Genomic DNA, 26,914 nt, shown 5'->3' with positions numbered 1-26,914 from the left:
CCAGCAGTGTGTGTGTGTGTGTGTGTGTGTGTGGTGTTTGTAAGAGAAGGAGAAGACATGTTTCTCTACACAAAGCAATACCACTCGTGGACATGTATCCATCTATAGGATTCCAAAAGTGGGTAAGCATGGTCCAATGAAGCTGGGTTGCTCCACTGGCCCTGTGTCTCTGTTAAACTAGATACAATTTGGTTAAAAAGTGTATTTCCTGCCCTTAATGCATGGGAACCTCATGCCAGCATATACTGTATACATAGCCGTGCTTGGCTTCTCAACTTTTGAGTGACGCACTTTGTCTAACTCACTCCGAATATTACAGAGGAATCAATTGCCATGTAAATCTCTTTGCACTTTGGCTTTTTCATGTGTTACAAAGTGTCCTTCATTCAACCAACCAAGTCATATTTTCACAGACGCCGGAATGAAACCCAGCAGAACAGTGGTGTTTGACCATGAAACATATACCAGTAATCTCGACACCAGCTGTCTACAGAAGAGAAGTTCTTTAAAATTAGTATGCTTCCCATTTCCGCATTAACATCAATTCATTGTGTTCCCAATCCCGAAACAGCAATTTCAAGTCCTCTTAGACAAACACAGAAGTAGGAAAATACAACCGGTTTACCAGTTAGAAGAAAAAGTTAATAATCACCAGAACTAGATCCCAAGTAATAATTGCATCCTGGTGTACTACAAGTGAATAATAGTGAATTACCAATTGCTGCTGAACGCTCTCATGGCGTTGCTTCAGGATCTGCTCTGTTCTCTGCAGTACTCCGCATTCTGCGCCAAGTTCTGCCAATTCTTGACGTTTCTTTTTAAACACGGAGCTCTTCCCACGAAGCTTGCTGACATAACGTTTAAACTGCAAGAGAGAACAGGGTGTTAATGATTGAAAATATCACTGCACTGGATGACAGCTATACCTATATCGGAGTACATTACCGTAACACAAATAGACCAGCGAAATAAGATAAAAAGCATAGCATCTACAATAATGAAAGGAGATTTTAAAACAACGACATAAATAAAATGACAGGGACACATAAAATCAATTCACTAAAGCTAGGGAAACCTGGAAACCTGTGTTATTAAGATACATTTCTGAATATTTTTTAATGGAGACCTGTTATAAAAGGAGTTTCAGATTTGCCTCTGCATTAGTGGGATGATGTTGATTAGATTAAATACAACAAGAATATAGAGAAGCAAACATTATTTGGTTAGAATTGTGTATGGGCACAATGGCTGTAAATTGAAAAAAAAAGCTATTTGATGAGATGTGACGGCCCCGGGTTAATCGGTGCCGTCTGTGATAGTTCTTGTTTGTGATACCTGCATTTCCCAGTATATGTTGTAATTATGGTGTGTGCTTTTGTTCCCCTTGTTTGCTACCCTGTCCAGGTGCCACATGTCCTGCCCCCTCCCTCCTTACACATACTACAGTAGAGACCCCCTACTGGGCTGAGTGCTAATACTCAGTCATATGCAAAGGAGGGCAGGATGTAATTCCCTTGTGTCTATTGGACGCAATTCCCTTGTGTCTATTGGACGCAATTCCCTTGTGTCTATTGGACGCAATTCCCTTGTGTCTATTGGACGCAATTCCCTTGTGTGTCTATTGGACGTAACTCAATCCTTGTACTGTTTAAATACCCCTGTGTTCCCAAATAAAGGGAGTTCCTGTTTTCACCTCAACATGAGTGTTGCCTGATGCTTGGGGTGGGCTGATATGATCCTGTATTGTCCTTTTCAGGACAATAACCACGCTGTGTAGCTAATCTTCGGCTAGCCACAGTGCCAAGGTAGCTCCGGTGCAGCGAAGCCCCCCTTCTATCTACAACGCTGGTTCTGCCTGGCGCTGAAGGGGCTAATTGTTGGTGTCCCGGCAGGAGGAAGCAACGTTAGGCGGGAGTACCCAGTCGGGGTACAGGTCGGTCCCGTCACATGAGACATTTAACATTTTTTACATTTGAAAGGCAAGAGGTATGCCTTTTAAACTGAAGTGGCCAAATAGCGAAATAACTGTAAAAAAAGCAAATCTATCCATTTAATAAAATATGACTATGCCTGCTAAATAAATTGTCAATTTAATTAAAACTTTTTTTTTTAATTTAGTAATCCAAGGATAACATTAATTCAAATCTTCATTGCCCGTGGAATAAAAATAAGCTCTGCTAAAAGTGTCCTGGGCAGAATGCCCAAAATTAAGGCTAACCTCCTCGCTTAATTTCCTCGGCCATGCGGCAGCCAACCTTTTTTTTTCTTTTTGTATCCAGTCTTTTTTGCTACATTATAAAATAACTGCAGAGGGGGAAAAAAGCCTGAAATGGTGTGAATATATATAGCAATTTCCAATGTTTGGATAAATGTCAGGATGACGGAGGGGCAACAGGATAAATGAATGTATGCTGCCACTATTTGCAGATGGTTGTACAAGCGAGAAATTAATAATAACCATTGTTTAGGTGCCAATGTGATGGTTTGGGAACGGAATAATACAAAACCTGTATGGCCTCTTGTGGGGCTTTTGAAGCGGCTCGGCCAGTATTCTGCTCAGTTGGTGAAGAATAGTCAGAATAGTTCAGCTCAGTGTGGTAGGAAGCACACTTTAAATAAAATGTGAGATAGCAGACTCTGGCTATACTACTATAAAGGACATGACAGCTGGGTTAATTTAAATGGACATAGAAATACACAGGTTAAAGTCTGGTGGACGACTGAACATCTTTATACATTTTCGGTTATATTCTAACTTAAAGAGACACTCTAGTCCCTACATTTGTTTTTCTTTTTTTTTGTAGTATACATTACCAGGTCACCCCCATTTTTTACAGATTGGCTTATGTTTTCCTTCTGATCACCAGTTTCACGGGCATCTGATGCATGTCGAGGTGCCAGTTAGCATACTTTTAAAAATGTTGTAAAAAGAGAGCACATTCTGAGTTATTCAGTGTATAAAATCTGCCTAATAAAATCATTACAAACTCTAGGAAGCATGGCCCTCCTCATTTTCTGTTTCTCTTGGTTTAAAATGAGTATAACCTCATTTTAGAGCCCTGTCGAACCTGTTAGTGCTATATAAATAAAAGATACAATTAATCAGACTACGTCTCACTCCAAAACAGTATGTTTAAAGTCGCTTAAAGAATCCTAAGAACTTCTACTAAAGGACATTGGGAGACAGCGATACACAAATGAATTTCATATTATATTTTTAAATACCAGGAATAATGAATACTAAAGGGTATTGTAACCTTTTGATTGCTGACGCTACATTTACTGGCAGACAAATCCTCTATTCATTGAGGGTCTGTTCCAAATGGAGGAGTAAATCAGGAGTAATTTAGTCCTGGAAACAATTCAAAGTATCTCTAGTCCATTAATAGCTACATTGTGATGAGATACAACATCCTATATGTGCTTTTAAAAAAAGGTACTATTTTTTGTCATATGAGCATATATTTCCTTACAGGAAGTATATGACTAGCCATGTGATCTGCAATATAAGACTGTAATAAAATGATCAAAAGGTGTATGTGATTATTTATTAGCAGGCACACGGACAGTGTTTCTTATAGCACTGATGATTTTTATATTTAGTCAAAAAATACACTTTGTGCTCTATGTAACCAAAGGATTTTTTTTTAAATGGCAGACGAAACCTTAAAAAGGAATATTTTACATTATAAAACGTGGAGATCGAGAATAATGCAATGAAAATCTGCTAACAATTCCTATTGACTTTTAATTCTCACCTCATCGCCTCTTAGAATTTCGGAACCGTCAATATCTCGGGCTTGGCTGGATTTTTGTGCAATTTCCTTTTCTAAGTTAGAAATCTCCTCCTTTGCCTCTTGTAATTCTTCGGCTTTGGTCTCCTTCTTTCGTGCAATGATAGCAGCCTGTGTCAAGAGTTCATGCAAATAGTTCATAAACATATATAACCCATATTATGTGTATGCAGGATTAAAATGTGTGCAATAATGCAGTGCATTGACAAATGTACTGGTCATGGACTCATTGGTTGTGTTCTCGAGGCTCACAGTCTTTAAAATGACAATATGCCTAACATAAGTATTAGTAAAAGGGCCAATGTTAGGCAAAACAAAATAGCAAGCTATATGACACCTTTTCTTTCTGGTTAAACAGATATTACTATCTGTCATATATTACTATATTATTATCCCTATTCAGCGCCACATTAAAGAATGTAGGAGAAGCTACAGCGCACCACTGTGGCATGTAGGATATGGGTTTAGCAAGTGCATATGGACTATTCCCAATGCCTTCATATATCTGCAAGAGGCCAAAACCAAGGATTCAGAAGGGGCAGCTATGATACACATTAAAGTCCTCGTAGCATAATAGTCTTGCATGAGCCCTATGGAATGCATGGTATATTACTACTCATTGTACTAAATATCCTGAAATATAATGTCAATGAAGGTCATCGGGGTCATTGTGGGAACCAGAGCTGCATTGTTACAGATACACAAACACATACCTGCTGTCTAAAGATAGACAACTTATCATCCATTGGATCATTTCTCATTCGCTTTTCAATAAGCTGATTAATTTCTAAATTTACTTCATGGATCTGAAAGAAATAAAACCAGTCAATTCGTTTTACAAAACTAAAAAGCTTAATGTTTGGACCCATTTGCAAGCAATTTATGGCGGACAGCACTGCGGAATATGGTAGTGCAGGACCCGATCTGCTACTGGAGTGGCCTGATTGGGGGAATTGCCCAATATGCTATATGACTGGCCAGGGCCTGGACCTCTTCAGTGAAATTATGAAAAACTTTTTCATTTCATATCTATTTTTTGTTTTTGTCAGCCCGCAGTCAGCAGCAGCCATGGCGACAAGTAACACAGCAAGCAGATCTAACATTATTATAATGCAGGAAATTACATTGCGGCAAAACTGTTCTATAGCTACTCATCTTCCTATATTTGGGAAGAAGGTTGAAATATAATAAGAATTCCAGGATTATAACTTCGATTACTTTACAGGTGCAGATTCATCTTATGAAAATCTCATTATAAAGACACACATAAAAAACTTGACCTTTTTTTCTTCATTTGGAAATGACGCTATGATTATCATTCCAATGGCATCCGTTACTTTGCCTTTGTAGATGCAGCTTAAGGTACAAGGCCATTCATTATGCCTACACTTGCCAGCAAGTTCCAACATACAAAACATATTTAGAAGTTTCTGAAGTTGTTTTTCGTTTGTTACATAATTTATGGAAAATACAGTAATACATTCTGTGGAGCCAACAAATCCCACTGTAGATCAATATTTCTAATTTATTTACTATTATTAGGAAGCATTTGGGTTTTTTAAAGTATCCCTTTTCACTTTAACATACAAACCATGTGATCTGGCATATTAATTATGTTGGTAAAAGTCATTTTACTAATTGATTTATATTCTATTTTAAAATTCATTTTTTAAACATTTTAACACTGCAAAATCTCAAATACAGTATTATACATTTCCCTTATGGTAAGACGTGTGTAGAGGGTGTGTATTATACACAGGTACAAAGTAATATGTCCTCTGTATGAAGTTTACCTGCCACTTTGGTTCTAAATAAAGTATGCATGTTATACACGTATATGTTAACTGAGATTTTAACGCAAGACTTTTCAACCTCAGCCTATATTTTCACTTAGACTGGACAGGCTGGTGAAGGCTGGTCCATGATGCCTTTGCTCAAATCTTAAGAGAAATCAATGTTCAGAAAACGGTTTGTGAAAATGAAATGCTTTTGTCGTACAGAGCTTTTAACAGGTCATCATGCCTTGTGAACCTCTGTCCATTTAAATGGTCTGGAGGTAGTTCAATGGACCCTGGCAGCCTCTTCGACATGCATTATGGCTTTACCTTGGTTTCAAGCTCTGTAAGATCAGACTGGTCCATTTCTGGCTCACTGGCAACTTTCTGCAGCAAACTTAAAGTGTGTTTTTTGCTTTCTAGCTCCTTCGGAAGCTTTTCAGAAACCATATAGGAGTTAAATTTCATCTCTTCTTCTAGTCTTTTCATTAGGCCTAGATAGGAAAAATGTTATTTTGAAACTGTCATATGTTGACATGTGAACAATAAATATTCTTCGGAAAGTTTTAGCATGTAGAAAAAGCATCATGTAAGAAAGTCTAAGAATAGAACATGTTGGGGGCAAGGGCTAGATGGTTCATATTTAGATTCAATTTCAGACTGTATATTTATACACATACAGTCAATCAGACTGAATAATAATAATAAGAACAAAAAGAGACAGGAACAAGAAACATACATAGTACGGTTTGCCTATGGTCCAACATTCATAGAGATGACACAGTTGCACCTCCATTGATAATCGTGAACTCTTGGTCAGCCATCCTTCCCATTTACTACCCCATGTTACGCATTTGAAGAATGTGAAAACCATGAGGAACCTTCCATCAGGACCTTTATTATACATCTACATTTTGTGACAAACATATCCTCAGTGTCTGATATTCCTCGATCTACAACAGGGGGCTTTAATATTAGATCTTTCTGATAAAATACATAAGTTCAAAAATGTTCAATGTTCTTCCCTGAGGGGCATTAAATTAAAGCCCTTCATGCACAGTCACTAATCTTTATTTTAAAAAGTATGCTATCTGACGCAGAAATTCAGAGAATTAATCCAGATATCACTACTAATCGCAACAAATGTACCTTGATTTAGCTTAATTAAATAAGGTGCTCTTACAACAGTATCTCAATCCAAAACTTCCCTTCTTCTTTCAAGTATTGTTATATGAACTGAGGATCAACAGGCTCATATATAAATATATAGAGATGCAGCCTGTCTGGCTGAAAGTGTTTCTGTTACGAAGAACGGACTGCTTTATTGGACCCAACCTTGTCAACATATTGCATGCACATCCAAAGCCAAAAAAACTTTTTGTAAAATATGCACAGTTGTTTGCTGGTACATAGCTAAAGTATGTAAGGGCCCTACCCCCTCCACAGTCATGAAAAGAATTTGGCTTCTGTTATCTATGGAAAAACTGACTTCATGACATCTCGGAAAACTTCCTAAAAATTTGGGACCATTGGACTGCACGTAAGGACACTCAGCTACCATTTAGAAAGTATCTGGGCAACAAACTGCAGTACCATTGTTCATTGTTGTCTATAACGCCGAATGTTGGGCATGCCTGCCTTTAAAGACAGAAGGTGCATCTGCCCACCTTTTTTGTTTTTCCCTCAGTTATGTGTAGTATTGAATATCCTTACATATTGAATCTACAGTGTCAAAAGCTAGCATGTTTCTTGTCCCTTAATAGGTAAGGCGGGTGTTATTTCTTTAAAGGCAACTGGTCTAATCGTTTTCCACTATATGGACAAAAGTATTGGGACACCTGACCATTACACCAACAGGGACTTATGCCATTGCATTCTAAATACACAGACATTAATATGTAGTTGGTCCCTTTGCAGCTATAACAGCTTCCACTCTTCTGTGAAGGCTTTCCAGAAGGTTTTGGAGTGTTTTTGCGGGATTTTTTGGCCATTCATCCAGTAGAGCATTTGTGAGGTCAGGCACTGATGTTGGATGAGAAGACCTGGCTCTCAATCTCTGTTCCAGTTCATCCCAAAGGTGTTCGATGGGGTTGAGGTCAGGGCTCTGTACGGCCAGTCAAGTTCCTACCACACAAAACCATGTCTTTATGGACCTTGCTTTGTGCACTGGGGCACAGACTTGCTGGAATAGAAAAGTGCCTTCCACAAACTGTTCCCACACACTTGGAAGCATAGCACAAAATGTCTATTAATGCCAGTGGATGTTTAGAACTCTTCAGCTATGGAATTAGCAGAGCGTTGGTGATTTTCTTATGCACCATGCAGCTCAGCACTCGGTGACCCTGCTCTGTGACTTTGCATGGCTTGGTGCTTGATTCTATACACCTGTGGCAATGGGTCTGATTGAAACTGAATTCAATAATTAAGAGCTGTGTCCCAATACTTTTGTCCATATAGTGAATGTCTATCATATTTACATATGCCATTACTTACTGTTCCCTGATGAATATTGAATCTGTACGAGATAATAGCATAATGACCATGTTGGGAGTGTATAAAAGAAGGGGAATCCAGTGGAATAGAGCAGTGTAATGACATGTGAAAGAGATAGCCTAAGCAGCATTCTGGATAGACTGTAATTAAAGTGGTGCATGCTTACTTATGCACATGCATGGGATAGGCATAAAGCTATACTGGTTCTAAGACCCATATAATAACTCAATCATGCAGTGAGCACTTGATCAGTTCCCAGTAATGGCACACTGGATATTGCACAAACATGAGCAAGCCATTTTAGAAATGTTGAAAAGGTTTAGGTATATGCAGCCAGACTAAAGCTAATACACTTGTCTGTTCTTTACAATATTTTTAAAGGCAAAATAGATGGTTATTATTATTATTTTACATCAAGGTGCATTTTTTTTCTCGTTGTTATGGCAAACAAAATTGATCATTATGATTATTATGAATAACAAGGGCCGAAATAGAACTTTTGCATGATGTTGTCTTCACTCCCTCCAAAACTTTAAAACCCCTAAATGTCATAACTTTTCCCACAATGCTGCTCCCACCAATGCGTTATTTGTTGTTTTGGAGAATCTTTGGTCATGAAAAAAACAGATGGTAGTAAACGCTACTGTGAAAGTCCTGAAGACAAAGAGGTTCAACACCCTGTTTTAAAATGCGGATACAAAGGATGCCTTATAACCGGAGAAAGTGGCAGGTGCCTTTGATTCTGACCAGGTAACAAAAAAGATGAAATCCACATGTCAAGTGTAAGAGTGTAGAATGATCAAGACAGGATTTAAGTGCGTGGCTGTACAGCCAAGGATCGCTAAGAGAGTCACGATTAAGGAGGGCAGAAGAGGGAAAGTTACTTGCATTAGCAAACTCCTGGTTTCTCAACTGGTTAAGAACATGTTACTCCTAATAAAATCTAGATAAATCTAACTGGAAAAATATCAGCAGCTAAGCAGAGTAACTGTGCTAAAACATCTACCGATCTTTAAAATAACTCCAACCAAATGACCTTGGTCCTGAACAGTACTGCCCACTTCACTGTAGTTTAAAGCCAAAAATAGAACGGTTGCTATTTATTCTTCTGTTGCACATCTCTAGTTCCCAAACTTAAGGGCTTTTTCCCTTAATGCTGGCATTATGAGGCCCTTTAACAAGCTGTATAACAGTTTGATGGGAAAAAAAAAGTCTGGATGGAGATGAGTTTTAGGTCAGTTATTCTCAAACTATACTGCATGGCAACGCTGGCGGAAATAATACATCTAAAAAAAACTTGTCATATTTTGTCACTTTTGAGCTAATTTTATTTCAGATTCCCTATTTCCTTTCATTTAAATCCTTGAACATATCCAAGTATGGTAAAACTGTTTCTGGTGGCGGCATTTGAGGATAGACAGAGATTTAACAAAAGGCCACTTAAAATACTTAACAAGGATTTAAAAACAAGATGGGATACTACCTTTTCTATTGTGCTAACATTTGGTGGAGTGTATCAAACATTGTGTCAACAACACAGTGTGTCATCAAAGGCTATGGATCACCTGTTATGGATAGCAGTTGTGTCAGTCAGAGAATTTGCCATCTGAACAGACCCAGTCACACTTAGCCAGGGATAATCTTAATCCAAGCTCTGAAAGCAATACTTCACTTATAAAAGCACTTTCAGTGAGCAGCTGTATGTATAACAAGGTCTGCCACCACTTAAGGTTAAAAGAAACAGAAGCTACTGTGGCCTCTACAGTTAGTTTGAACAAAATGCTCCATTAATAAATTATTTTTTTCCCCTTTTTTTGACTGCAGCAATGACATTGGCTAACATTCTGTATACCAGGTCACACTGGCAGCAGTGATATGCTTATTTTGGACCTGACCCACGGCAGTTCTCCAACTACCCCCAAAATGTACCATTATTGCTCCTGTACTCACTGCTTACTGCCAGGGTATGATGTCATATCCTGGTGGACTGGTATAAAGGATGTGTGGCGTTGGCTAAATAACACCAACAATAATAAAAACTAAAAGACTAGTAAAAAAGGACTAAGACTTGTGATTTTTTTCAGAGTACATTTAATGAAATAAGTTAAACATTTTTTTCCGGGCTACTCTATCAATCAATGGGAAAATTCCACTGTGCCTACAGGAAATACCGAATCCCTTGTACTCTTCCCTATGCCAAAGTATGGTACCTCTGTTAGCAGCACCGGGCTCTGGATATAAAACCCTCTTCTTCTAGCTGATACATTAGCGACAATGGCATGGACAGAAATCCCAAAACTAAGACGCCCTCTGCTGAAAAAGGCCGTAAGAAGCACATGCACATACTAACCCGGCATTCCTGTCTGCCAGATATCAGAAGGCAGCCATCAGGTAAGTACCTGGGTAGTGTTTATTAGTGAAAAGCTGCTCATTACAAATACAAATGCAATAAACGACTGTAAAGAATTTTTACAATTCACTCCTCTTCTCCTAAAAATATGGTGTATCATACTTACTGGTCGGCTACTCATTCTATAGTCTGTCAACTTGTACACATGTTTTACACCTGCTGCACAAAACATGAACAGTAGGGTTTTCAGATGAGTGCCCATCATGAATTGTATTTGACACCAGGTAGTATATGATGTAAGAAAAGTGTTAATACAACATAATTCACAACAATATGTTTTGATCCAGAACCTTTCAGTAAAATAACGCTTCACAGATAAAACAAAGTTTGAATAGGAATGTTAGGTACTTAAAGAAAAGTAAGAGGGAAAAAATATTTAAGGAGATGGAAACAGTATGGTTGAAAAGTATAATTCCCAGGACCCCATGTACCTTAGCTATTTCTGGAAAATCGCTTTGCCTTATGTGTATACACACAAACCCATGTAGACTATAAATACAACAAAAGTTTACGAACCTTCTGGTTTAGCATCTGCTGCAGCATGGCGCATATTCTTCAACTGCTGCTGTGCCCTTTGCAGCTTCATTTCTGTACTATCCAGCTTAAAACATTAAACAAATGAATAACCAACATTAAGAAAACAAAAAGGTAAAATAATGATAATAATAATAAAGCAAAAAAATAATGTAGCGCCATGTCATATTATATATATATATATACACACACACACAATACACACGCACTCACACATTAATTTAACCCCTTAAGTACAATGGGCGGTCCCTAAACCCATTGGAAACAATGCATTATGAGCCCGTACATATACAGGCTTTGTCATTAAGGGGTTAAACTACCTAATCATGTATGGTGCTGTCCACACACATAAAATAACATGATTACTAAAGCATGCATTCACTCTAAGACACCACTAAAAGGTGTATATAACACTGGATGGGTACCTGATTCCTCAAAGTCTGCTTCTGTTGGGCAAGATATTCCTCTCTTTCTTTTTCAACTCGCAGCTGCCTTGCAATTTCAAGCATCCTCTGATGATTCTGAACTGTCTCCACCTACATTAAAATGACAGAGGTGATAATTGCTGTCACATCCTTAAGAAAATAAATACACAGTATCATGTGTTCCACAACACCTTCTTAACATTTTTGTATTTACATTGCTTCCAGCAGCTGACAGTCTGGCATTGGATGCAAGGTCTTTAATCATGTCGGACTTGGGTCTTCCGTCAGCTGCTTGTTCGGCTCCCTCCTTGAATGCTTAACACGTAGGTCCTAATCTTTGTTTACATTCCTACAGCCAAAGGGCATGACAGCAAAATGACACAGTATCAGCTTGCTCCTTACCCTTTTTTTAAGACGTTCCACTCTCTTCATTAACTGATCCTTCTCTTCTTCCATTGCACTGATGTCCTAAAAAAGGATAGAGGGACAATATATTTGCTGTCTAAGATAGTTTGTGTGACAAAAGTCTATGTTTTCCAATTCAGAAGACAGAACGTGTATTTCCTTGTGTGAGTATACCCATAACACAATGAAGATACTGACATGTTATAGAAGCACAGACATACATAAAATCTCAAACAGGGCTGAAAGACTGGACAGAAGCACATCTTCAATTATTTATTCATTTAGAAAGTGTTTGACCAGGAAGAATATGTTGTGCCTGGGGAGCCATGTCCAGAAACGGTTTTACTTACAGAGTATACAGATTAAATACAAGTAAACAATAGAAAATACAAAATTAGACATTAACAGAATAAATAGGATTTTAGGGTATTTGATGAAAGAGGCGCTCTGAAGGAGAATGCACCTCGACCTGCTTCCGTTTCGAAATGAGGTACAGCTGGCGAAGGGCTGGCGCTGGATCTGAGATTGTAGGACATGCAGGTAGTAAGAGTGAGCGTGCTGCTCGGGTAGCGGAGGAACCTTCCAGCAAAACGGTTATGCACTAAGCAAGCTAGGAAGCGCTCCTGGAGGCAAGCGGCAGCCAGTTTAGCTATTTTTTAATCTCGCTGCAGGAAAAATCAGCACAGCGCATTGGACAAGTGTGTAAAATTTACCGAGATGGGCCTGCAGTTGTAAACCACATCCCTAGAGTCTAAACATTAACATTTCCTGTGTGCATGCATACCTAGAACTGATTCTGTTTTGAAGGCAAAGGGAATTCACACCAAATATTGATTATTGATTTCAATAATGCATTTTGTTAAATGATAGAAATAAGCTATTAAATCTAAATCTTTTGCATAGTATGTTACATGTACATTTTACAATGTAAAACACATTATATTGTGCTGTAAGATAGATGAAAGTAACAATTACTGATACTGCTTATTTAAAAAAAAACAACAAAAAACACAAGTCTGTGATGTATTCATGTATGAAACATAAGGCTGGCCTCACCCGTCTAATCTCTGAAGTAGAAAATCCTGAAGATTTCAGTTGTTCGCATTCTTTATGAAGAATTTTAAAATTGTCCATTAGTTCTTCATACTGTAAAAGAAAATTTGTGTTTTTTTTAACCAAATGTTAAATTACAGGTGATGATTATTGTGCATACTAACCAATAGTAAATGCCAAGTACCTAGTTACATTACCCATGAGTTTCCAAAATTTCTGGGCATAATCTGCACTTTTCACAGTACTTGAATTAAACATAAATACAGAATGTGATAATTACCATTCTCCTTCAAATTCGTATTGACAGGGCGTGATGTTTAATAACGGAGTTGATATACCTCAGTCCATATATAGAACCATAAAGATGAAGCAAAACATGCACGCCATACCTTCATTACATTTTTGCACTTTTGTCCCCCATATTTATTTTACCTCTTAAGGACAGAGCAGGCATGTGGCAAATCTGGAGGTATAAGGCATAGCAGGGAGCACAGTGGCATATAGGGGGTATAAGGCCTAAAGGGGGATATAAGACCTATCTGGGGGTGGAGTGGCACATCAGAGGGGAGGAGTGACATATCAGGTGGTATAAGGCATATCAGGGGGCACAGTGGCATATAGGAGGTATAAGGCATAAAGGGGCATATAAGACATATCTGGGGGTGGAGTGGCATATCAGGTGGTATAAGGCATATCAGGGGGCACAGTGGCATATGAGGCATATCAGAGGGGCAGGGCGGCATATAGGGGGGCATGAAGCATATCTGGTGATTATAAGGCATATCTGGGAGGCAGAGTGGCAAGCCTGGGGGAAGATGCGCATAACTGGGATATAGGCTGGAAAATAAAAGGAAATAAAAATAAGAAATGCATTTTTTGCAATCAAAGTTTTTATGAATATTGGCACTCTTGGTAAATATGAGCAAAAAAGGCTTTGAAAAATTGTCTTTATTCTTTAACCTTTTGATCTTTTCTACACAGAAATACTCACAAACACAAAAAGCAGGTTTATCAAAAAATAAATAAAAAATAAAAAAACTAGTTAAATATATGCGTGGCCCAATTATTGGCACCCCTATGAGTATATTTCCAGTGATATTTTACATTTTTAGTACACCTGGGTAACTAGAAACAGGAAATTCTTCAACCATGAGTATAAATATTAGGTAACACATAGGCCAAATTCCCTTGCAGGCGTTGGTTGTGTCTTGGGGTCAGAAAGTCTCCAAAACTACAATCCGACACTCCCTACATTACCACAAGTTGTTTGGAAGGTTTTCAAGAAAAAAGTGGCTCCTCTCATCCAAAAACAAACTCAACCGTCCTTAGTTTGCCAGACACTACTGGAACTTAAAATTGGATCGTTTTCTATGGTCAGATGAAACCAAAATAGAGCTTTTTTTTGGCAATAAGCACCAGAGGTGGGTTGGTGCACACAGAGAGATAGCCGTATGGAAAAGTACCTCATGCCCACGGAGCTATTCCCCTGACTTCAACTAAAGAGGAGCGTCCACCAGTGTTGACCTCATAATTTGAAGGATCTGGAGAGCTTCTGTATGGAGGAAAGGTCTCAGAACCCTTGCCATATGTTCTCCCACACAATCAGGCATTATAGAAGAAGACTCAGAGTGGTTATCTTGGCAAAGGGAGGTAGCACAAATTATTGACTAAAAGGATACCAATAAATATGCCACACATATTTTGACTTTTTTTTTAACCCGTGTTGTGTTTGCAATTGTGTGATATCCATGAGAGCAAAGTATTTTTGTGTATTTTTTGAAGAAAAGATTAAATGGTTAAAACAAAGACAATTTTTCACAGCATATTCGAACAAATTTAGCAAAGATGGTAATATTAGCGGAGGGCACTGTATATACATATTTATTATGTATACATACATATACACACACACACAAATACATATAAACATACATCATCCAGAAGTTTGGGATCACTTAGAAATGTCCTTTGTATTGAAGGAAAAGCAAATTGTGTCCATTACAATAACATGAAATGGATCAGAAATACAGTGAAGACATTGTTAATGTAGTAAATGACTTTAGTAGATTGAAACGGCTGATTTTTATTGGAATAGAGAGGCCCTTTTATCACTTCCATCACTCCTGTGTTCCGAAGGCATGTTGTGTTCGCTAGTTTAAAAGGCTAATTGAGCATTGGAAAACCCTTTTGCAATTATGTTACAGCTAGAAATGTCCTGGTTTTCCCATGAAAACAGCCAAGTGACCCCAAACATTTGAGTAGCATATATCAACGTGTAAAAATTGGAGCACACACATTTTATATAAAATGCAAAGTTCATACTGCACGACAATTTTTGATAATCACAAAGTCTCCTACTTAATCAATTTAGCCTTAGTGCTGCAGTTGGAAGTCTGTGATAAGCTGACTCAATTATGCTAATTATAGTAAACCAAACAGCTCCATATTCTGACAACTGCCCAAAAAAATCTGTTCTCTAACCTCGAAGTCAACAGGAAAACATTCTGCTCTGCACAGCCTGTTTTGTTATTTGAAAGTACATGACTGATGAGGATTGTTATTAACACAAGTAGCGACAGGACCCTGTTGGCTATGTGTAGGCGTAGAGAAGTGGGTGAGTTCTAGAATTTCTTACAATATTCAGACTGTACTTTGCTGTCCACGGTAGAACATGCCCCTGTTGTTATATATATATATATATATATATATATATATATATATAATTGTAAGGATTCAGGAAAAAGAGTTGTAAATTATAATTTATATAGCTTTTATAAAATAAATATTGTGTGGAATCCATCATTAACTATTTGTGTAACATTCATTTCTATAAAGCATGCATATTTTATTTAGATTTTTAAACTTTTGGCAGTGTTGAAGGCAAAAAAATGTAGCAATCTGTACAAAGTCCAATGTAAGGATTAGATAATTCATGGCAGTTATATTTAGGTGACAATTTTAAAAACAGCATGTACTGTATTAGGACTGGTTACACGATCTAAAATGCCTTCTTTAAGGCAAACTAAGTATCACATGATATAATATTCTAGTACAAATGTCAAACTGAACCCCTTAATACATTTAGCATATACATGTAGATTCCACATGTAGCCTATGTTACTGAGAGCACACAATATACTATAGGAGGGCTGTTACATGCATTAATTATACCAAAGAAACATAACATAGGCATAAAATACATATTTCCCCCAATTCTGTAGGTTCCAGCTCCAAGGAAGCTTATTCACATTGATAAGTACATTGGTTATAGTGTAGTAAGACTCAAGGGAAACTGCTCATTTTTATTCATCGACTCGTCGAAGTTGTGAGGCATGACCCCGCATAAGAGTGTGTGCCCCACCGCACTGCCCTGAGTTAACATTTTGTATTCATTTTAAAGACAAAGGCTATAACATACTTGTTTTAACAGAGATACAGAAGAACAACACAGTTGTAAAAAACCTCTACCACTATACATGCATGTGGAGCCTGCTAAAGAAACACGTCGTACACAGAAACATCATACTTGGGCACACAGTAGGATTCCATTACCATGGTATTATGGTGAAATAATCAAAAATCATACATTAAATAAAAATAAGACAAGTGACTCGTGGTTTTATCATGGATTCAGTTATGGTTTTATCTCTGAAATTTTAGGTTCCTGATAAAAATGTGTGAGTGACAATTCTGATCTCTCTACTATAATATTTTATAAATACCACAGAAAAATAAACATAATCCAAATGATACATTATACTGTACAGCCAGTTGGTGGACATAAATATACAACAATAATATTACAACTCATCTATGCGCCCCTAAAAACGCTACTAGCTCTTACCTGCTTATTTGTCTCAGATACAATGTCGTCCTGGAGAAACTCCGCAGGTACTTCTAGTTTGACCAAGTAACGGGCCAAATAAGCCCTCTTTTTGAGTTCGTTAATTTTCTGGAGGAGCCAATACAACACTGGATGAATCACAGGCTTACTGCCAACAACTAATCCTTGACGAAATGTACTCCTAAAAAGAAAAAAACATTCAAATAAGCTGAAATTAAGAACTATAAGTTTAAAGATACATTCTAAAGTCTGATATAAACAAGTTTGCATTATTCCAGATATATGGAATATATTCTTTGCACCCCAAGAACTGTAAAGAAATCAAAATACCTTGTCATAGTTAATTAGTCATAGCTAATGTGCTTTCATTGTTTTTAGCTTATTATAAAAAATAACTTATCACAAAATGTAGACGGCCACCACATTTTCACATCTGTATTCAAACAGATCTTTAGTTTGCTCTGGCTGCCTCTTGCCTCTTGAGTAAGTACTCTTGAGAAATGTGTAGAACCAGCAGCTCCATTTAATTTAAGATCTAATTTACAATAGTGATGTCCGGTATGACTATTAGTGTCAGAAAATGTGAGGTAAACCACAAAAGAACAGTTTTACAGACGCAAATCTGGTCACTCCAACACACTCACACTATCCTGGAAAGTTCGATACGGATTATAGGATGCACCCCTGTTTTTTTAAGTTAAAACTGGGGGGAGTACAATCATTAAGGACCGACGTGCTAACCCATCAAACACTACCCTCTGCTGGCTGATCAAGAGCAGGATGCAATTCAAGGGCGAGTCTGCAGCATAGAGGCAATTTTATCGACATTTTACCCTTATGTGCCGATTGACTGGCATTATACTGCGATTATCCCCTTAAGCTACAAAAAAAGAAACAAAACAAAAAAGTTTGGTAAGTACATACTGTGCATTGTTGCAAATGTCAGGTAATCTAAATGATACAAAACCCGGTAGCATCTATACCATGTCGATTTGGCACCCTCAGATTGAAATGTAGGCAATTTTCAGTAGGTTTAAGTTGTGCAATGAGCATAAGTAAAAGTGAGGGGCAGACATGAAGTAAGGTTGGAAAATATTTGTTCCAACCTGTATGTAGTCCGGGACAATTGTAGGTCAGTTTTCTAGAGCTACAGCTGAAAAGGAAGTCAAGGTGAAATTTCTTCATGCTCCCACGCAGGGTTGCTTGATAACCTCAAATAAAACAGTTTATTACCCCAAATAGTGTTTAGAAGAAGATTTTTGATATGTAAGAATTATCATCTTATCCATCGTGTTTGCGGTACCGTGGGCTTTATCTGGTACAAATATTCTTTAAACCTTCCATTGTTTATCTGAGCCATTTCCATGTATACTGTGTTGTGTGTTCTGGCATTCATTTAGTATTTTGTGCATTTTAACTCACTGTTTCATCCAAATCGGTCACAATAAAAGTTAAAATGTAACGCTCCCTTCTTATTATTACATACCTACCAAATGTTTTTTTCATTCATTCACCTTACACTCTGGGTCTATTTTTGCTCGTCACTATTTCTATGTGGAAAAACATTTAATGAACACTGACCATACAGCTGTATACCTGTCATTAAGACCTGTGGTGGTAGAGAAGGCTTATCCATGATACATCTCTTCTATCCCTGAAGATCACTACTTCAGAGGGGATATGTGTGGCTTTCCAGCGTAGGTGAATCAATGACTACTCTGTCAGGTTTTGCCAGTGAATGTTTTCATTTGAAAATAGGCACACTGGTGTGATGACCTAGAGCGGATGCTAGATGTTTAGGCTTGACAAGTGTCTGTTGGACCGCGGGGCTGAATGGGTGGCACAGTCCCACCATATGTTTGCATTGGATCCATTCTCAGACACACTCTGTAAGTGATTTCCTACACTTTGGATGTTATTAATCAATACAATGTAAAAGTTACTAATTTTTTATATAAACAATTAATCAGGTGTGCACTAGCACATTAAATTAACCAATATATATGCCTTCATGACATTTTGTTTCAAGTAACTTATGGGACTAATTTTTTCATTAAGTTTTATGGCTATTATTTACACATTTATTACTACTCAAATGTTTGTAAGCCTTTTAATAAACTACTTAGATTTTTAAAGTGAATGCATTATTATTATTACGGTAACGTGTGTATAAAGGTTGAACTTGTATTTGATCTGAATTTGCTGCCCAGAGATGTGCGTTGATTTGCTTAGTAAACCAGTAATTGTTAGCTGAAAATAGTGTTCATTGTGAGGAAATTCTAAGTTATGTTCACTAGAAGTGTACACGGCATTTAGTGATTAGTGTATTAATTGACTGCGCACTGGTAACTGAATCAATAACTAGAGACAATTTAGAGATCCCCCCCCAAAGTCTAGAAACTAGAAAGTCCAGTGCCAGACAAATGCAACATATTCTGGGATTCATCAGAAAGCACACAAAAAAGAATCCTCAAGAGTGTATGAATAAAGCTTAAATCAATTCCATGTGAATTACACAAAATTTTGAGCAGAGGCAGTAGATGGATAAAAATAAAGTAGAAAACTAAGAAAAAGGATGCAACAGTTGCTGTACAGGGCCAAGAAGCAGTATACTTGGAAGATCTGTCTGAAGAGGTCAACGTCGGTACTTCTATAATCTGGATTTTTCTGAAGTTATGTCGTTTTCCTACCGGAAGTAACCATTCCCTTAAGACTGGTAGGCTTCCTCTCTCCAGTGTAAGAGGATATGACACCAAAGTATAGGGGGGCTTGAACAAAAATACTTTTAATACCACCAGTCAATCATAAATAGTTAAACCTAATACTGAGTCATAACAAGTAACTTGCAAACATGTTGATCAAAAGCCCTCATATCAGACAGTGCAGCACATTTGAAGGTAGGGGCCAACACAAATATTTTTCTGTTCAACCAACAATATTGTCAAGGAAATCTACAAACATAGGAAATTCTGTAGTTAGCAAAGTTGCCACTTTTAGGAGACAGTTAATAGCTACACTTATTGAGTCTTAACTAAAGTTTTAGGATCAAGGAGTGGCATTTTAACCCCCTCTCTCCCTTTGTTCCTTGGGTTTGTCGAGTACTTTGAAAGAAGTTGGTATGGAAATCACTGCATCAATTAACTGTAATTACCTAACAGACTAAAATAGCAGCAAAATTGGCATTTCTTAAATTAGGAGTTTTGTGATTTTTTTCATCTGTGCTATGTATAATTATTATAGGCGAGTATTGAGTAAAAAAATTGTCATTTAACTTCTTTGTCATCTTACTACCCTCTTTCCAGGATCTTCATGGTTATTCCTTCCATGAAATTTATATCTCCTGTTACTGGTTGTTATTGATCGGCCCAGGGAACATTTGTAATGTTTGGGGTAAAGTGAACTTTAGGCAACTGATTAGATAATACTAGGAGTACATGAGGAGTACTGTTAAAGTAAATACTTCCAAAATATTAGATAAAAAAGCACAACCTATATGTGGAAGAGACTGACTAATGTTAATCTGTTTCAATTCAGTTCTCTGATTTCTAAGGTGAACGCTCACAAATTATTAAAAGCAATGACATTTTACTGTATGAAAAGGATGGTAAAGGACTGGAACTGCCTCCCAGAAAAAGTGTAGAGTATAGGCATATTGCGGTCCTGAACACAAGACAAGAACGGAATATGGCTGACTCTTCTACAGCAGAAAAAAAATCAGCAGTTACCATAAAATGATTTGGTTTTTTTATGGAAACAGTTCTAGTTCTTGCATGCATCTTGTCTGCTCTATTTGTTATATAAATGTCAGCCTGGAGAGAGATGTGTTGGTTGGACGCATGAATGCACAGTAAACTAGTGATCAAAACCAATACATATAATTTAAATAGTGCTGCAGCTGTGTGGGATGATACCACTGAAAACATATGCTGCTGAACATTATGGGATCTTTCGACTAACATTACATGGCAGGAGACAGAACTCATGAGTTTGTTTCTTCAAATGCAATTCAAATATTAAACTCACAGAAGACCAAAAGAAATCCTGTACCTTTAGTGGTTTCACATTCATTACAGAATTGTAATGTTAATAAAGTTGTGTCCTGACTATGATGTGTATCTTTATAAACAGAAAAGTCATCTTTTTGTTATCTACAGTAAAAGAAGGTAGCATGCATGGTATGGGCATAAGGCCATCCTGAATGTAAGACAAGACTAAGGAACAATGTTTGTATAGCATGATTTCTCTTTTACTATTATTATTATTATTCATGTTCCAAAGCTGCTTTGGGGCATTCTTAGACTGATGTGCATTAAAATACATAATTTTAATGAGCTTTATGCAACCAATGCATTTGTCATATTTAGAATAGATATCAACTTACTTAATAAAAAGGTATTTCTCTATCAATCAAGCATTTCTATCTAGTTGTACCTACATGTCTCCTGGAGGTTTGTATTTCAGGATCCCAAGAACACTCAACATTCTTTTAACGGTCTGATCGGGCATCTCTTCTCGGATGTCCACAGAGTTCTGCAAAGATGGAAGTGGGTTACACACAGCCTTGTCCCCTAAAACTGTATTTTGTAATTTTAATGCATTTCAGTGTATTTTTACATGGTCTCCGATGTAGTTTACTGCATTCAATTTGGAGAATGTATTTTAATCAAAAATGAAACTTCAGGTTCATTTTCTTCCCTTAATGGGTGCCTCTACTGAATCAGGAAACATAAGTATGTAGATGTCATGCGCAGTAGCACGCTCATTGAAGACACTGAAGCAGCTGCCAATCACATGTATGCTAGCAACATCAGTGTTCATATTTTAGAAAGGCATTCCTGAAACAGTTACATTAAACTAATTGGAAAAGTCATTAGAGCACAATCCTTTTTGTGAAAATATGAAAAATGTACAGTCCATTTTTTATGATGGTTAACCCACAACAACCCACTTTGTTTCTGGATTATGTTATTTTATTCTGTATTATTTGAATACTCAATGTTGTTAGTTATAAAATCGGTCCTATGTTAAGTGTATGATACATTCAAGGGGCAAGCTTACTTTCTTAGGGTTTTTTCTGTATTCTTGGCCATGGTAATTGCATTGTATTATTCATCTTACTTTTTATGGACTATCCTTTGTAATATGGAGTCAAGAAGGATTTTTTTCCCCTAGTTTGTGCAAAATTGGAACTTTCTATTTTCAGCCTAACTATGTAAATAAATAAACAGAAAAAATAAAATTCATGGTTTTTACTTTTCTCTTGCACGTCAATACTGCTACTTTTGGTGGTCAATATGGCCTTTTATATTCTATGTTCCAATTCCCCATCCTTCTTGTAAATAGAAATATATCAGTATTCTGGGGCATACACAATATATTTCTAATCTTCTAGTATACCAGTGCATGCTAAATTAAGAAAACCTGCTACCTAAATATAACCATTGTTTGCCTCTTTTGGGAAAAGAGCTTCTGGTGAGGAATGTGCTGATAAGAAATAAGGGGAAAACATTTCATTTGTCAGTGTATGAGAAGACTGTTCTTTATTATAATACTAAAGGGTAAATCAAAAACATAAAAGTTGCAGTTTATGAGGTCAAGCATATGGTCCTTTCAAATATTTTTTTTACCATTATTAAATGTAACAAAAGATTCCTAGATGCTTCCTGTACTTACAGTAGTTTTAAATTATGTAGCCAACATACTGTTTAGATATTTTTTTTTCCCAATTATATTACCTTTGGGTCAATTTCTGCAAGAACATCATTAAGAACCTGTAAGAGCTGCACCGGCTCTAGCGAATCAAAAGTTATCAAATTATAATTCTTCTTAAACGGCTCCTTGTTGAGTCTTTCAACAATGAACTTGAGTTGGTCACTCATATTGACTATATAAATGTAACCTATAAAGACATAAAAGAATACATGTTATCATTTAGACATACAATTATCTTGTAATTAAAAAGTAATAAAGCAAGCTTGGTTGAAATGATTAAGGTAATCCGTAAAGACGTTACTTTCAGAAAATACATATATTAAAGTCCTTCTAATAGGTGAATTTGTCAGATACACCAAAAAAATGTTTTGAGATGTAATGACTGAACTGGCTGACCTGACAAAACTAAAACACAAAAAAACCTGAATATGACATTATTATTATTGTTGTTTTATATAGGGCTGTACAATTGGTAGACAAGGCATTACAATGAGTATATAACATAACAATTTGACTTACAGAAACAACAGGTGAGGAGGGCCCTGCTCAAACAAGCTTACAATCTAGAGCTATTCTACAATGCAATGTATTTATCTGAAATGTTCATAACATACTGCTACTCTAGTTGATCAATGCTACCTATCTTCAAATACAAAATACTGCCTTTACTATGATGAATGAGCTAAGAATTTAGATGGAACATATACACACTCATAGTGTGTTAGGTAAGCAAAATTATTATTAGCATTTTAATGCCCCTTACCACCATCCTCAACTAACACTGGGATACAGATATGAGAATGCTAACATGCCCATGTTATAGGTCATTGTGTAGGTATGGGTAGTGTTATAAAATAAAGAAGCAGAGGCTCAGCACTCAAATGATAAGGTGAGTTTATTTCACACAGGCAACGTTTCGACGCACAGGTCTTTCTCAAGCCTTAGAAACATTAGTGCACACATTCAAGTATTTATGCAACAGCAAGTGATTAAGGGGTCGGACACACCCGATCCTACATAACAATTTAAAGTGACAGTGCAAACTGACCAGTCTATATATAAAGTGACAGTGCAAAGATAGCCAGTCAATGTGTATATATAAATGAATAACATTATATAAAAAATATGAATAAATATGAAGGTGAAGAGATAAATATACTACAAATATATATATATATATATATATATATATATATATCTCTATTATATAAAAAAGTGCACACAAGTTTTAAAATGAATGTTATTTTAATGTCACTTTATATATAGACTGGTCAGTTTGCACTGTCACTTTAAATTGTTATGTAGGATCGGGTGTGTCCGACCCCTTAATCACTTGCTGTTGCATAAATACTTGAATGTGTGCACTAATGTTTCTAAGGCTTGAGAAAGACCTGTGCGTCGAAACGTTGCCTGTGTGAAATAAACTCACCTTATCATTTGAGTGCTGAGCCTCTGCTTCTTTATTTTGGATTTATTGAGGGACTTGGTGGTACCCTGGCTCGTACACCATTTTACTGCTGAGTGCTGCGTTCCAACCTTTCGTTTTGGGTAGTGTTATAAGCTGTGCTTCTACTACTACTGCAAGTAGCCATATACACATACATAACTGCGTATATGTGTTCTTGACATAAAAGAAACTTCTACTGCTTTGGCACAGGTTGGAGAAATCTACTATCGCTTACGCAATGTGAATTCAGTAATAAGCATGGCTGCAGCTAGCGACAGCAGTGCATGCCCTAAACCCAGGGGAAGGAGAGTGCAATCTAAAACTAGCATAGGATCCCATGCAGTCTCTGCTGACATGACGGCTGCAACTAAGATGATTTGACAGCTTATTTACAGAGAAATCAGTATCTATAGCAATAACGCACTGTACATTCTTGCATTTCCTATGGGTATTTGAGTTAACAGCGTCTTTAACAGGAGACACATATGTAAAAGGTTAAGAAGGTGCTTAATGGGGCAATGTAGACACCACAAACTTGATTACCCCACAACAACCCCTGTCCTTTAACACTGTCCTGATTACAAAGGTAAAGAATGCATACATGCCCACACTCCCACAGGCATATGCACTTGCCTAAGCCTTACTATCCATGCAGTACATTGGTGAACATATATTTGGTTATTCTGAATTCCAATATAACCACATACGCCTCTGTGGAATGTTGTAACATTGCCCCGTGCACCTCCCGGTTATCCAAAGCGTTATGAGGCGTTATGTAGTATTTTGAGCTAAGGCTTTATGGTTTACAGCACTTTTCCATTGATAAACCCCAGAAACGTCTAAAACAACGACTGCTTATTAATGTAAAGTAATAACCGTAAAATACCAGTTTTACCTTGACAGAAAACGATTCTTTCAAGGCTAGAAGCTTGAAGCAGTTGTCAAGGCGACGTACCCAGATGCTGAACGTCACATCCGGTGTATGGCGGAAATGTCGAATCCGTGCTAGCAAACGCTTCTCTGAGACTGCGTGTTCGATTGGTCTGTAACTACAGATCGCTTTGTACAATGCTGCCCTCTCGCGGTGAAAACTGAAAAGCATGCCGAAGATACGTCGCCGCTCGTTTTAGCTGCAAATCAGTGCATTTTTGTGCACACGTAGGCTTTTGCTAGAAGATATTGTGCGTACGTGCCTTTCATTGACATTAGTTAGCACGCCCTCTTTTGATGTTTTGCATTACAAAACTTTTTCAGAATACATATGCTTTGCTATTATCACCATGAATAAAGATGTGGTTATAAACATTGCAGCATATTTTTAACAAGAAAATATTAAGTTACTAGTAGAGTCCAAGAACCGCACATCGCACACAAAATGTGTTCTTGATATTTTATAAAGGGACCATAAATGGCATATTCCATATATTTTTGTTTATCAACTAACATGTTGGCTAGTAAACTTTAAACCCTGAACCTGGCTTGTGGGCTCCAGCTACCCGGAACCTACCCTTGGAGGACGCGTCCAGGACTGCCCGTTGACGTCGCTGGGAACACCCCCCATTTAAAAGGAAAATGCGCAGGGAGTAGGGTGTATAAAGACCCTGCGACCCCACCGTACCCAGAAATACTCAGAAACAAGAGTTTGGCCATATCCAGCTTCCAGTAGTGCTGATGTCATTGGGTGGCCACTCACCTTAAAATGCCAGGGTAGTCCTATTATACCCTGTCCAGCCCTGGCTTTATCCTTATTCATGGTTAGCATTCACCTACATGAAGCCGCTCCCTCAGAAGTCCAGGTATCCTACCCTTGGAAGATCCCGAGTTTGCATATCACCACAGAAATAAAATGTGTAGTTGTGAATTTTAACCCCTTGACGACAATTGATGTGCACAGAGACAATCGCTTTCTTCGCCCCACTGGTGTTGCTGTAATGCCACTGTATTGAGGCAAAAATCAGGGACCCTGCAAGATGGCTGTTAGGAGAGACATGCATTGCTATTCACAAGATGGCAGCACCCAAAATAAAAAATGTAATAAAATTTAAAATCATTATCATGACATCATAAGTGGAACCATCCAGTTCAAAGAAAATATGTCCAGAAATTTTATAAAAATAAAATGTTTATTTTTATGAGCAAGTCCTACAATTGTCACTGTATCTTTCCAAAAATACCGGCATGGAAAGCGTTAACCTGGGGTGTCTAGTTTTCAAAAATGTATAGTTTGATGGTGTACATTGAATTGACCGGGTTAAAATATGTTTCAAATGGGACATGGGCGCAGACTAACCAGATGGCAAAATCAAAAATATATATAGAAAATGCACACCTCCCAAATGTGGCCTTTTAGCCCCAAAACAACCCCAAAAAAACCTTGGTATCACTGCACTCAGGAGATGTTGCTGAACACATATTGGCTGTGACACACACCAGGAGGTTTAAATACATACCTAAAGTGCAATGTGAGTGGAAAAAATACCACACATTTTAGAGTGCATGGAAAGAGTTACTTATTTCCCTTTAACGTTTAAAACAAAAAAAAAACATTGGATATTTCTAAATTCAGGACAAATGCTAGAATCTATTTAGCAGGGTTTTTATAGATAAGTAAAAGATTGTGATCCTAAAAAAAAACACCCCACTGCAACTGCTCCGGAGAGGGTTGTGTATATGTGCATTTTCACCTAGGACTTTTTTAGTATATTTAAAGTGAGTACTTTTTGCATACACAGTACACACATAAATAAATCATGGCTACCGCCAGGCCCATTGCAGTATAGGTCATGTGCGCACACTATAGCTGCCAATACTTGAGTATATACATCCCATAGGAAAAATAAGGGGCATTTATTGTTTGTTCTTTTTTTTTCTGATTGCATTCTTGGGCTTCAATATCCTACTTTTAAGTAGAAAATGTGCAACTTATCTGTATTGTATTACTTCAGCAGGCATGGGTGTTTCTGAAGGCTTCCTGACTTTGTCTGACTCTGACATATTAATTATTATGGCTGAAAGGGCTTGC

At 37.3% G+C, this 26,914-nt stretch overlaps 1 protein-coding gene across 2 annotated transcripts in view; it reads right to left on the bottom strand.

The window, feature by feature from the left end:
• Positions 1–24,871, bottom strand: part of IFT81 (intraflagellar transport 81) — a 37,850-nt gene extending 12,979 nt beyond the window's left edge. Inside the window, exons 1-12 of one of the 2 annotated variants that reach the window (XM_053472857.1) lie at positions 24,788–24,871; positions 22,469–22,632; positions 21,169–21,263; positions 16,734–16,914; positions 12,893–12,982; positions 11,834–11,899; positions 11,432–11,542; positions 10,989–11,073; positions 5,900–6,063; positions 4,508–4,600; positions 3,759–3,905; positions 716–865 (exon numbers count right to left, since the gene is read on the bottom strand). In XM_053472857.1, coding sequence (XP_053328832.1) covers positions 716–865; positions 3,759–3,905; positions 4,508–4,600; positions 5,900–6,063; positions 10,989–11,073; positions 11,432–11,542; positions 11,834–11,899; positions 12,893–12,982; positions 16,734–16,914; positions 21,169–21,263; positions 22,469–22,612 — 1,326 coding nt within the window. In that variant the 5' untranslated portion in view covers positions 22,613–22,632; positions 24,788–24,871. Of the gene's footprint in view, positions 1–715; positions 866–3,758; positions 3,906–4,507; positions 4,601–5,899; positions 6,064–10,988; positions 11,074–11,431; positions 11,543–11,833; positions 11,900–12,892; positions 12,983–16,733; positions 16,915–21,168; positions 21,264–22,468; positions 22,701–24,787 lie in introns of those variants that run through there. The other variant, XM_053472850.1, reaches the window with a different exon arrangement.
• Between the last annotated feature and the right edge of the window lie 2,043 nt (positions 24,872–26,914).

This window comes from Spea bombifrons, chromosome 1 (genome assembly GCF_027358695.1).
Source record: "Spea bombifrons isolate aSpeBom1 chromosome 1, aSpeBom1.2.pri, whole genome shotgun sequence".
In the NCBI taxonomy this organism is placed as follows: Eukaryota; Metazoa; Chordata; class Amphibia; order Anura; family Pelobatidae; genus Spea; species Spea bombifrons.
This window is presented reverse-complemented; position numbering and strand designations above follow the sequence as displayed.